The sequence below is a fragment of the Cornus florida genome, unplaced genomic scaffold, assembly GCF_030987335.1.
Source record: "Cornus florida cultivar Cherokee Brave unplaced genomic scaffold, ASM3098733v1 CherokeeBrave_3.0.0_Hap2_Chr10, whole genome shotgun sequence".
Lineage (NCBI taxonomy): Eukaryota > Viridiplantae > Streptophyta > Magnoliopsida > Cornales > Cornaceae > Cornus > Cornus florida.
In genome coordinates, this window is record NW_026775580.1 from 88,170,571 (window position 1) to 88,183,573 (window position 13,003).

Sequence of the window (13,003 nt, forward strand, 5' to 3'; positions counted from 1 at the left end):
TATATCATTTCAAAAGCACAAAGGCCAAGCCAACGACAGTACATAGGCAAAAAGTCAAGTCAGAAAGGGCATACAAATCATGAAGCAAAGCAATAAAATAAAGAACATGCTCCAAATTTGTGTACAAATCATGAAGCAAAGTAATAAAATGAAGAACAGACTTCAGATCTGTGGAGAAAATAAAGTCTAAAACTCTACAACGAAATCACCAAGGGAGAAACGCAACAAATTAGAATAACCCAAAGGTTAGGCCATCATCAAGGTAACAACTCCAAAACTAGAGCCACAAGCCTATCTGATGAATGTAGTTACTTTTGGAATGATTTGACAATTTTACCCCCTTATTTTAACAATAAAAAATTATTTTGTAAAATGACATATTTTGCCTAATCAAATATTCCCCTATTCTTTTCTCTCCTTAGACCACTCAACCTCCTACAACCAGAACCGATTATATATATATATATATATATTTTGAGAGTAGTAGTACACTCATCTTTTAACTGTAGTCTTAGAATTTAATCTTCCGGCAATTAGTTGATTGGTTTTTTCTTTTCATATTTTAAAAAACTTGCTCTTTTTTATCTTAACAAGAATGACAAAATTAGCTATGTGATTAAAAGAAACTAAATTAATTTGGCTAGACTTTTCATCTCTATTACTTGCCGTTTCTTCCCCCAAAAAAACTCCCTTCAACCATATAGAAGCTAATTAAGAGATTCGCGGTGCATGAAAAAAAAAATAATAATAAATAAAATAAAATAAAATAAACAAAAAAACAAACATTATTCTTGATACAAAATATTAGTCTATGTGAAAGTCTAGCTGATACAAAAGTCCAAGAATTTGAACGGTGAAGGAGTAATGTGAATCAATTTTCTAGGTGGGCACAACTATCATTAATTCTCCTATAAAGAAAAAATCGGGCAATTCAAAAGGTATGACATTAATTGAATATTTAATATTTTTTTAAATTTGAACGGTGAAGGAGTAATGTGAATCAATTTCCTAGGTGGACACGACTATTATTAATTTTCCTATAAAGGAAAAGTCGAGCAACTCAAAAGGTACCACATTAATTGAATATTTAATATTTTCTTAAATATTCAATGATTAAGTATTAACTTGACCGTCAGAATACACCAGTTTACAACACGCCGGTACTCTCTTTTGTCTTACCGGATACATACCCCAAGTCCAGACAAAGAACTCTAGGCATCTTGCTGTTTTGGAAACCTTCTGCTTCTTGTAAGAGAGCAAGGGAGGAATTATTAATGGGCTAACCTGGGCTATTGCCCAAGTCCAATAAAAAATAAAAATTGGGTCTACTGTTCATATAAGCCTAGAATTGAAGTATTACTCTTCCTCCTCCTATTAGCACAACTGTTCATGTGTTTATATGGGCTATATGCTGCTTCTATCCTTTTTCTTTGAACTATTCGTGTGTTTATCTTTGATTTTTCTTCCTTAAGCAAGAGTATAAATTATGTTAATTAGAAACCACAATTCAAAAAGTTTACAACTACTAGAAAGTGAAAAAACATCCAATTTTTTTTTATTCAAATTAGGGCATAAACCCATATTCCTTATAACATGAACAGTTTTATTTCAAAATCAATTAAACAAAAAAAAAAAAATTGTTGAATAGATGTTCAAGATTCAATTGGATAATTTTTTATTTTTTATTTTAATTTTTATCCGAAAAATGAATTCCAATAGGTACTTTGATGGGGTATAACCAACATGCTTTTATACTTGATTTTAAATTGAGATCTAAACTTGGTAAATTAGGTTTCTATGTCCTCTTGGATTTGATCTTCGGTAAAAATACAGTAAGACTATATTAAACACAGTATACCCTTACCATATCTCACTTTTACAAGGCAATTTTCTAATATTTTACAACTTTTATTATGGTCATTTTCAAATTTTCTCATCTTTAATTTCCCTATTTTGCAATCCTGACTCCGGTAAGAGAGATTCGTCTTCTAGTGTCTTGTGACCATTTGAATAACCAAACTGTTTCTTTAACAAAATGTAATTACACTGCAACGCACACATATTGCTCTTCCCTTATTTTTTTATAGCCATTAATATACTATTCTGAACGTATGGAAATGCTACATTAATGGATTTTCTTTCAAGAAAATCAAAATCAAAATCAAAATCAAAATCAAAATCTTTCCCTTTGCTACCGCTTTACGAATTTCTTTATTAGTATGCTTGCGTTGGGAAATATTTTTTATTTTTTATTTCAAACACCACTAGTTTGCAAATTTTTTAATTAGCCAATTAATGGGGGGTTTAGCGGGGGAAAGAAACTTCAAGTAATAGAGACGAAAAGCCTAGTCAATTTAGTTTAGTTTCCTTTCCTGTTAGTCACATATCTAGTTTTGTCATTTATTAACGTTTAGTCACGTAGCTAGTTTTGTCATTCTAAATTTCTTAAAATATAAAAAAGAAAAGCTGGTTAACTAATTAGGATAAATTAAATTTTATCAATATGTACACTGTCAATTTACACTTAGCTTTCTTGTGATCAATGACAAAAAAATATATATTGATGTAAGTAATTTTATAACTTTCAAATTTTAAATTTTATTTTCGAAAAATGTGTTTATTGTAATAAAATATAATATATATACAAAACATGATTTGCAGTCGTAATATCGGTTGCTGGTCGTGGTGTAACGGATTCGGACGAATATCAATATAAATTAGCCAATTCATAAAAATATGTAATAGTAACGAACCTTAAAAAAGCTGTTACAAACCGACTGGTCATGTTTCGAGTTACAAACTTGATATATTTAACAAGATCATATCATGTAATTTGACAAACAAAAGGAAGATTGCTAATATCGTGTACGTCTTTTCAATAGGGGTGGGCAAATAATTTGTAAATCCACGAATCCGATTCGGTTTGTGCAAATCGGATCGGATTGCTACATCCACGAATTAGTGGCGGATTCAAAAAAATCAAATCCATAACTCAGATTGAACTGTTAAAAATCCAATTTGATCCGTAAAATTTATATATATATATATATATATATATATATATATATATATATATTAAAAAAATATCTTAGTTAATTTAATTATTTAATGATAAGTTAATGTACTCTAAGGATGTATTACTTAATAATTATTTAAATATATGAATTAATATTAATAAATTAAAACTTTATGTATTGGGTTAGGGTTAAAAGATAAATAAATAATAAATAATATTACTTATAAAAATAAAAATAATAATAAATAATTTAGATAAAATTCATTCCGTCGATTTAACCCGACTCATTATTATACAAATTCGATCTGATCCGTAAAATAGTAAATAAATGGCGGATTAAATTTTTTTTTAATTCGTTAAAAATGGATTGAATTAAGATGAATGCTTAATCCGATCCATCCGATCCATGACTATCCTACTTTTCAACACGCAACTACATATAGGCCGCCTCAACCGTGTTTTTCCGCTCACCAATAAATGCATTGTACTTGGCTACCAAAACAAAGAAAGACACGTATATGACCGCCATCACTACCATCCAAGCCTTCCTTCCATTTCTAATTTTATTTCGCTTCTCTAGTAGAAGGGATTACGTGTTCCTTTCCATCCAAAACGATAAACTACCATAAGAAAGAGAAGCAGACAGACTACAGTATAACCTTCTTTACAACCCAGATTTCCACCGTACGGCTGATGCGCCAATTCAGTTGGTGTCACTACAAAAATGTTCTTATGAGCCTCTATGCAAACTCTTGTTCATTTTAATCTCTAGTACATATCTCCGTCATGGCTGATTAACGTCGACCGAACTTTATGAACAGGTCTTCCTCACAGATCTGACTTACCATACCAACTATCATCACTTCCATAAGCCGTAGATCAACACTGGTAGACCACCAGTGTTTTCCAGGTGGGTCAATGGCACCCACCTCCTTGTATCAGCGCAAAAATAATAGAAAAAAAGGAACATACATGCAAATCGAAACATATCCAGACAATGGAAGTAGTAAACATAGTTAGATCACAAGCAGTTGTGTTACTTGGAGGAAAGAATTATAAAGCTGTTCCAACTCTTCACAACATCATAATCATCATCATCATCATCTTCTTCTTCATCATCATCATCATCTTCTTCTTCATCATCATCATCATCATCCACCACATGAAACAAAATATCTCTACCTAACTCATCCTTTGACCATGTATTTATAATTGAGATAAAGTTAGAAAAGAAAATGTGGAAGAGAGGAGAGAGAGGAAATTGGGGAAAGAAATGGTCAGGCGACACATGTTGGCACGGGGTGGGGGAATTGGCGCGGCATTTTCTGCAATCTAAAAGATCTTGAAGAGCAGGCCACCGTGTGTGGCGAAAAATGGTGCAAACACAAGTGATTCAACTGCCATTAGCTTGATAAGGATGTTCAGCGATGGTCCAGAAGTGTCCTTGAGTGGATCTCCAATGGTGTCACCGATCACAGCTGCCTTGTGTGGGTCAGATCCTTTTGGACCAAGGGTCCTTGCATGGTCTGAAGCACCAGCCTGTCATCCCACAATCAATTCAAAATTAAGCCCCTATTAGAATTTAAGATATCTGATAAGATCACAAGAATAGTTGTAGGAATCAGGTTTACTACTTTACCTCAATATATTTCTTGGCATTATCCCAGGCACCACCAGTGTTGGACGCAGAGATTGCAATCTGCAAAATATAGACAAGAGCGACGTATGATCAGAGTGAGTTCTCCAATAGTATTAGATCACAGCAACAATTATTTCATTAACTAATTAAAATCAAACCAGGGAACCAACAGTTTGTCAATGACATTAAGGCCATTTTTTGGTCTACGGATTTAGTGAGAGAAGGGAAAAGGAAAAAACTATTCTCTCTCATATTATTACTCATGCTTCAACAAAGTATAAAATTCAGGGAAAGGAAAAAGGGGATTGACATTTTAAATTAAAAAATTCTCTGTACTTTCCCTTAATTTATTTTCCCCACTGTTTTCCATGGTAACCAAATAAGGAAAATTGACTTTTCCTCTAGTAAATAGTAAATACGCAAATCAAACTCAACAAAATATTTGGTTAGAGGCTGTAGAACTCGTAGGTCCTAATTGGAAATTTATCAAGCAACCGCTTCAGCATTACCTGGACACCAGAGACGAGGGATCCGGCAAGGACACCAGATAGTGTTTCCACACCAAAGAAGATGCCAACAATGAGGGGTGTAAGCATGACAAGGGCACCAGGTGGGATCATCTCTTTGATGGACGCATCTGTGGAGATCTTGACACAGGTGGCATAGTCAGGCTTGGTAGTGCCTTCCATGAGGCCAGGAATGGTGTTGAATTGCCTTCGCACTTCCTCAACCATCTTAAGAGCGGCACTCCCCACACTCTTCATTGTCATGGCAGAGAACCAATAAGGAAGCATTGCACCCACAAGCAAACCAATAAATACTTTAGGTGTCAATACATCCACCTTCGAAATTTCTGCCCTGCTAACAAAAGCACCGAAGAGGGCCAGTGACACAAGAGCTGCCGACCCAATTGCAAAGCCCTAACAACAAGAGCAGAAAAAATTTATTAGGGGTGTCCATGTTAACCATGACAACATATATACTTGACCAAAAAGAACAAAAGAGTTACAAAAAGAACTACATTTAAGAACTATATAAATATATATATGACCATTACCATATATATTATTGCACGAATAAAGGGAAAATAGATTTATATATATATATTATTACCCGAATGCGTTTTCTTCTTCAATGAGTTCTTTACTTGATCCAAGGCACACAGTTTTATTAGGCAATCTTATTAGAGCAAAGTATCTTTCAATACCAACAAAAAGAAAAAAGTAGCAGTAATATTTACTAAGCTTCAAAAAGACAACCCAACATTTATACTAAGGCTTTACTGAAAAGAGCTTCATGTCTCTCAGAAAGTATTAATGGTTACAAAACATTAACCTTATGGCACACAGCCTAAAAGGCCAAGACACAAGGTTACGGTAAAACTATTGTAGAAAAGAAAGTGGTTCCAAGTTCCAACTTGACTGAAAAGTAATTATATACCTTTCCAATAGCAGCCGTGGTGTTTCCGGCAGCATCAAGAGCATCAGTTCTCTCTCGGATTCTGTGACTCATGCCAGCCATCTCAGCAATGCCTCCAGCATTGTCACTAATGGGACCATATGCATCAATAGCCAATCCAGTAGCAATAGTGCTCAGCATACCCAAGGCGGCTACTGCAATACCATACATTGCAGCAAAACTAAAGCTAACAAAAATGCTAATGGCAATAGCAAAAATAGGAATGATAACGGATTTATATCCCAATGCAAGGCCAAAAATGACATTTGTAGCAGCTCCAGTGCGGCATGAATCAGCAACATCTTGCACAGGGCTGTTATATTGAGAAGTTAGAATTATAACTAGCAATCAATTAAGAAAAGTATATCAATGAGAACCATATATTCTGCCAAAACCAGGTACCTGTATGCATTGCTGGTGTAGTACTCGGTCACAAATCCAATAATAAGGCCAGCCCACAAACCAACAGCAACGCATAAGAACAGTTGCCTGCACTCCCCAATTAATGTCAGATACTTGGAGGGGCCATTTCAATGTCCTGTGTAAATAAAATATTTCCATTGTGTACAGAAAATGCGATATGAAAATGGATCTTCTCTGAACAATTCCCTTTTCAGTTTAATAGTGTTCTAGATAGCATTGGTACAAGGAATTCTATATACAACAATTAATAAAATTTCAGCATAGTTTTGGGACAAACTCATTCTTTTTTCCTTTTTCCTTTTTCTTTTTTCTTTTTTTATTTTTTTATCTGATCCATATGTTCTAAAGAAAGATAAATGTTTCCAAGTGCTATAAAAAACATCTCATGAACACCTGCAGATTTAATGCAAACAAAACAATCCAGAATGTAACTACTTATATAATAACTGTTTTCTGACAACACCGAGCATAAAATTTAAATCCCAAAAGAAGCAGTAATGAATAGGGCTTACCAGTTCTTAACTTCTTTCTGGAATCCAAAATTGAAGATAGTGAAGGAAGATGGAAGCGCGACCCAACTAACAACTGCAATACCAACAGTCATAAGCACAGTGGAAATAATGAGTTGCTTCTTCAATGCTGGCTCAATTTCCTTTACAGCCTTGATCTCGAAGAAATCGGTAGCAAATAAGGTAGTGAGCAAACAAACAAGAATGCCCATGGAACTGATGAGGAGAGGATAACACATTGCAGTAAAATCGTGATTGATGCCAAAAGAAGAGATGGAAGCTACAACGAGGGCAGCACAGGATGATTCCGCATATGAGCCGAAAAGATCAGACCCCATACCAGCAATGTCCCCAACATTGTCACCAACATTGTCAGCTATCACCTGGAAAAAATGGAAACAGAATTATAAAGCCCAAGAAGCAAACAACTTGAATAACCCTAAATCTCCAAAAACAATTATAGTTTACCGCTGGATTTCTGGGATCATCCTCTGGGATGTTCCTCTCAACCTTGCCCACAAGATCAGCACCAACATCAGCAGCTTTTGTATAGATACCACCACCCACTCTACCGAAGAGGGCCATGGAGGATCCACCAAGGCCATAACCAGTTATAGCCTCGAAAAGGCCTTCCCAGTCATTACCATAGTACAGCTTGAAGAGGTTGATGGCAATGTAAAGCACCAAAAGACCATTTGCAGCAAGGAGGAAACCCATTACTGCACCAGATCTAAAGGCGATGATAAAAGCCTTTCCAACACCCTTTCTGGCCTCCAAGGTGGTTCTGGCATTTGCATAGGTAGCAATCTTCATTCCAAGAAAGCCAGAAACCACTGAAGTGATACCACCAAGCAAGAAGGCTATGGTGCTGAAGAGAGCAGTGGCAAGTGCAGGCTTACACATTTTGCTACTGTCATAAGTACAAGCCTGGCTCTTTGTGCTAAAACCCTCCACAGAGCCAAGGAAAAGGAAGATCAAAATGGCAAAAGCAACCATGAAAACACCAACATACTGATATTCAGTAAAAAGGAAGGAGGTTGCTCCTGTAACATACACATATCTGTTACTAGAAAACCCCAAACCTCTCCAAGTCAATTGGAGACATAAATTAAAAACAGAGGATTAGCACAAATAAGAAAATGAAAAATTCATAAATAAGACCAAATCACGATTTCAATGAGTGTAACAAAATCCAAACTTAAACAAGTGTGTAAAGAAAAATGGTCAGTAGCTCACAAACAAATTAGTTTTACAGCATTCACACTAATAGGAATCAAATTCCATGGTATTCATTTGGCATCCAAAGAAACACAAATCACACACACAGTATGACCATTAATAATCAACAACATATACTGTTCTTGTGGTTAAGAAAGGCTCCTGGTTTCACAGATTTGTATCCTATAAGAAAGTTTGTAATAAACAAGTAAAAATAAGGCTTAAGTGACAGGATTGACACTACTGACTAGACTGCTTATGGCTTTTTTAGAATAATTAGGAGGCACCACCTAAAATCGAGTTAAGGTGTACTAAATCACCTAAAATCGAGTTAAATGTGCTTTCAAATTTTATTTGGAAAAGAGAACATTTTGGTTCTCAGAAAAAATTAATAATAACTAAAAAGCTCATCCTACTGAAGATGGAAATTTGAGTCTAAGCTTCTTCTTTTTTTCCTTGGTACTCACACACCCATGCCTCCACTGTGGCTTGAACCCCGACCTCTCTTTGAGAAGTAGGGGCTTGGTACCGCTAGGTGACCGGCCCGTTGGTAAGTCTAAGCTTTTCTTGCCTTCTGAATTAGACTTTTCCAATTTTTGGACCAAAAAAAAAAAAAAAAAGTGAACAGCTAAATAATTTGTCTAAAAGCTTTACTAGATATGATGAGAAAACTATGTGCTGGACAAACTAGTCACTTCTGTTCTAATCATAGTCCATGGTAGCTTGTAATCTTAATTCTTGCATTGACTTTCATACCATCATGTTAAGCATAACAATGGGATGTAACATTGTCTGGTGCATGATTTTGATTGTACTACCCTCCTTTTTTAAGATAGGAGCATAATGGAGTATCTAATGTTGACAACATTTTGACTGCCCACAAATTAATATTCAAGATTGAACATTAAGGGTAAAAGAAGTTTGAGGTTAAGAACAAACACAAAGAAAAAGAAAAAGAAAAAGAAAAAGAAAAAAAAAAAGGATGGATTTTGAAAAGGAAAAAACAACAATTATGGAGAGTCTTGTTATCTATGGGAGTAGACAGTCCCCAGGTTTCGTGAAATCCCACCATTTCTTTTTTCTTTTCTTTTTTTGGACCCGAAAAACCCACTACGTGCTGCATGTTCTTATGACTTTTATTTTATGTGGTAACGCCAATTTATATACACACACATATAATTATTTATATATTGATCGCAACAGGGCAATTGAATTTCACTGGTAGCCTATCAGTACCGTTAATGAGAACCAAAAAAAATCGTTTGAAACTACTGTTGTTTAAGGATGGCAGCCCCACTGGATGGTGGTTAAGCAGGCTAATAAAAAAAAAAAAATCTCAAATTGCATAAAATCACACTAAATTATCCAATTATGACAAAGAGGTAAGTTCAAAGACACAAGCCTGTGTCATCACCATACACGTGCCAATAAAAACTAAATATTAAAATTACCAACAAGAATAAAAAAAATAAGTTAAAATAACAGCAGAAATTAGATCTCAAATGAATTTCCTAAAGTAAACAAAGAAAGTTAGCAACAATAATATAAATGCTGATTATAACATATAATAAAACAACCCGTGCCGACATGTCCTACATTCCATTAACAATAAAGATAATTATTAACTAAATAGCTTCAACACGGTCTAGATTGTCCAGCTTAAACTACAATTTAACCATCAAAAATTAAAAACAAAAAATAAAAGAAGACATTCGTGTTCATACAAACAGAATTCAAGTAAAGAGCAAACAAAACAAAACAAAAAACTCTATGCCATATACAAGTTTCAAAAGCAAGCTATTATATACATTTACAAGCATAAAGTTCAATAACTCGTCAGAAACATATAACCACATAATACGTATGATACTGTATACAGTATACGGACTAACGCAACATAAAGTTCAATAATTCGTCAGAAACAAAATCAAAACCAGAGCATTACCGACGAAATGCAAAGTGACGAAATTCAGAACCAGATCTACCAAAAAAACAATCAAAAGCCTCCGAAAACAACAAGATCTAAGCTAAAAGTTTCACCTTCGGAGATAGCGTTCTGAATTTCGGCGCATTTCTGAACGACGGCGTGGTCGTTGATACCTTCCTCCTCCTCAATCAACGATTCAGTGAAGCCGTTTTTTCCGTTTCCCTCCGGTGGCTGCTTTTCCGGCGAGAGCTTCACGCGCGAGACGATTAGCCACTGGACCAGAGAGAACGCAATTCCAATGACGGCGCAAACCGGAATCACGATCTCCGTGCCGAGATCTGGTAATATCGCCGCCCCCATGGCAGAGTCGTTTTTGGTGGCGCAAAGCGGAGTCCGACGGAGTCTCACCGGAAAATCAAAACAAACGAATGGAGTGAATCGTATGTGTGTTTTTGAGTCCTCACGCTCTTTTATGGTGATATCTGAGAAATATCTATTTATATACAGAGAGAGAGCATTGATTTTTGACGGACAACAGAGCGTGTGATATTTTTTTTTTTACAGTATTATTAAAAATAGAAAAGGCAGAATTACTACTACCAAGGTAAATTCGTTGATTTCCAAGGCACTGTAACAGAAAATGTCAACAAATGGTGGAATTAATGGTAATGACAGGTCAGTTTTATAATATTTTTAAAAAAAAAAAAATAGTAATGACAGGTTGGGATAATATAATAAAGGAATGTATTTTCTCTAGGTGTTAAACATAGAAAATAATAAGTTAAACTCCTTTTAAGTCATTTCCAAAATAAATGAGCAGTTAAATTTGATTATTGGATATACCAAATATTTAGGAGGTGGCACCTAATAATAGCATTGGGGGAAAAATAGGATGAGATTTCACTTTGCATGGGACTTAAATTTTAAAAACCAAATAGACTAATTATAAAGTTGTAAAATAGACTAATTATTGATATTAATTAAATTTATAGTAATAATCACGTCAAGTCTCTTAAAACATATGTATCAAATAATTACCAATTTTTATTCATCTTTTTATTTTTTATTTTTTGAAAGTGATTTTTAAAAAATTCAAACCCCCGACTTTTAAAATGTGAGATTTCATTTTTTTTTTTTTTTTTTTTTTGTGGATAATTAACTTTAATACTGAGATAAAATTGTGTGTATTTTTTTTAATCTAAATTATGTGTAATTTAACTTTGAATATTAACTTTGTCCGTGGAATGTTAAAAATAGATCCGTAACAGATTGTCTTGTTATCAGATTATTATCCAGATTAACATCCACGTCAGGGATAAGATTAGTTTCCAATGGTGTGTATTATATATCAGGAAGCAACAAAACGTTATCGAGAATATATTAGCATACGACGCCGTATATGAAATTTTACGTGCTACAAGGAATCTTCTTTTTAGTAGAATAAAAATGGCTGAGGTGGCATATATATTCGGATAACTCTGAGAGCTTGTTTTAGACGCACATTTTGAGGGATCTGATTGATGGATAGAATTTCATTGTCATGCATTCCATGATATACCAAAACATGCATGTCATAGGTGTGGCCCACCATTATAAGGACAGTTTTGGGCAATCTGGACCTTTCATTTAATGGGGCTATGGATAGAATATCTCTGTCATGCATCGCGTGCGACACAAAAGTCATGCCCCATTCTAGGTATGGCCCACCGAGATGAGGACCTTTTCGGAATTTCAGGTCAATAATGATGGAGTAGAGTAACACAAATGACAAAGCACAGGAATTCATTTATTTGTCCTATGATAATTTCATGAATGGGAATCATTCTTAATCCATTACTTTATCATGGTCGTGAAACAATCTTCAAAATCAATATAAGAATATTGGAACCAAGTTTGAATAAAAAGGGGGGAAAAATTAAAAAGTAATAAAAACTTTTTAAAAAGAATAATGCGATAATTAACTCTAAGTGGAATTATGAATTACAGTACTCAATTAGATAGAACATACGAAAATTTAGAAAGGGGTTATTTGGAAACATAATTCTAATCCATTTTGTCACTTTTTATTTATTTGGAAATTTTTTAATATAAAATTAATGTGGTATTTCACATGTTCCAATGTAGAACTTTTTAAGGGAACATATAATTATTACATTGTTTCATTTGAAAAATATTAAAATATTTTTTAAAAAAAATTTGAATATATATACAATTTAAGTTTGAAATTTTTAAGCACTTCAAAGATATTTTTTGAAAAGAAGTGAAGAATGTTGTTTAACTTTGATAAGTGATCATTTTGGGACAAATAAAAAAGAAAAGATGGACAATTAAATTAGAGCATATTTTTTCTTTACTTATGGAGTAGAGAATTTTTTTCACCGGTTCAAAATCATAAAAAAAAAAAAAAAAAATTAATAATAATAATGCGCAAGAAATACGTGTCCACTTTTTCGTTCTTACGAAAATTTGAACCATTAACCTTTTATTTTTAAAAAATAAAAAATATCATTTGATTAGAGGCCTTAATCATTCGAGAGCAAATTCAATTATGTTGTTACATATTTTTCTAACATATACAACTTTTGGAGAAACAGAATTTCATATTGAATAAATTATTTGGGTTAGGAGAGCATAGCTACAAAAGTGAAAAGACCATAAATATCTAGGTTGGCAACAATAATTTAAGAATATTGACTGTTGACCTCAAAAGTTTGTGTGTCCACCATACATTGGATACACATGTATGATTTTTATTTTGTTTTTATCTTATAATTTTTTATGGTTAGATATTGACGAGATTATTTAACAGCTTT

General features: G+C 33.8%; 1 protein-coding gene across 1 annotated transcript; it reads right to left on the reverse strand.

Moving 5' to 3' along the window:
- Positions 1 to 4,032: 4,032 nt before the first annotated feature.
- LOC132279836 (pyrophosphate-energized vacuolar membrane proton pump) lies at positions 4,033 to 10,676 on the reverse strand. Its single transcript, XM_059781884.1, has 8 exons — positions 10,304 to 10,676; positions 7,514 to 8,088; positions 7,049 to 7,428; positions 6,516 to 6,602; positions 6,096 to 6,426; positions 5,165 to 5,575; positions 4,656 to 4,715; positions 4,033 to 4,555 (listed from the first exon to the last, which is right to left on the reverse strand). The coding sequence occupies exons 1-8, from the start codon at positions 10,548 to 10,550 to the stop codon at positions 4,349 to 4,351; spliced, it is 2,298 nt and encodes a 765-aa protein (XP_059637867.1). The 5' UTR covers positions 10,551 to 10,676; the 3' UTR covers positions 4,033 to 4,348.
- Positions 10,677 to 13,003: the final 2,327 nt, after the last annotated feature.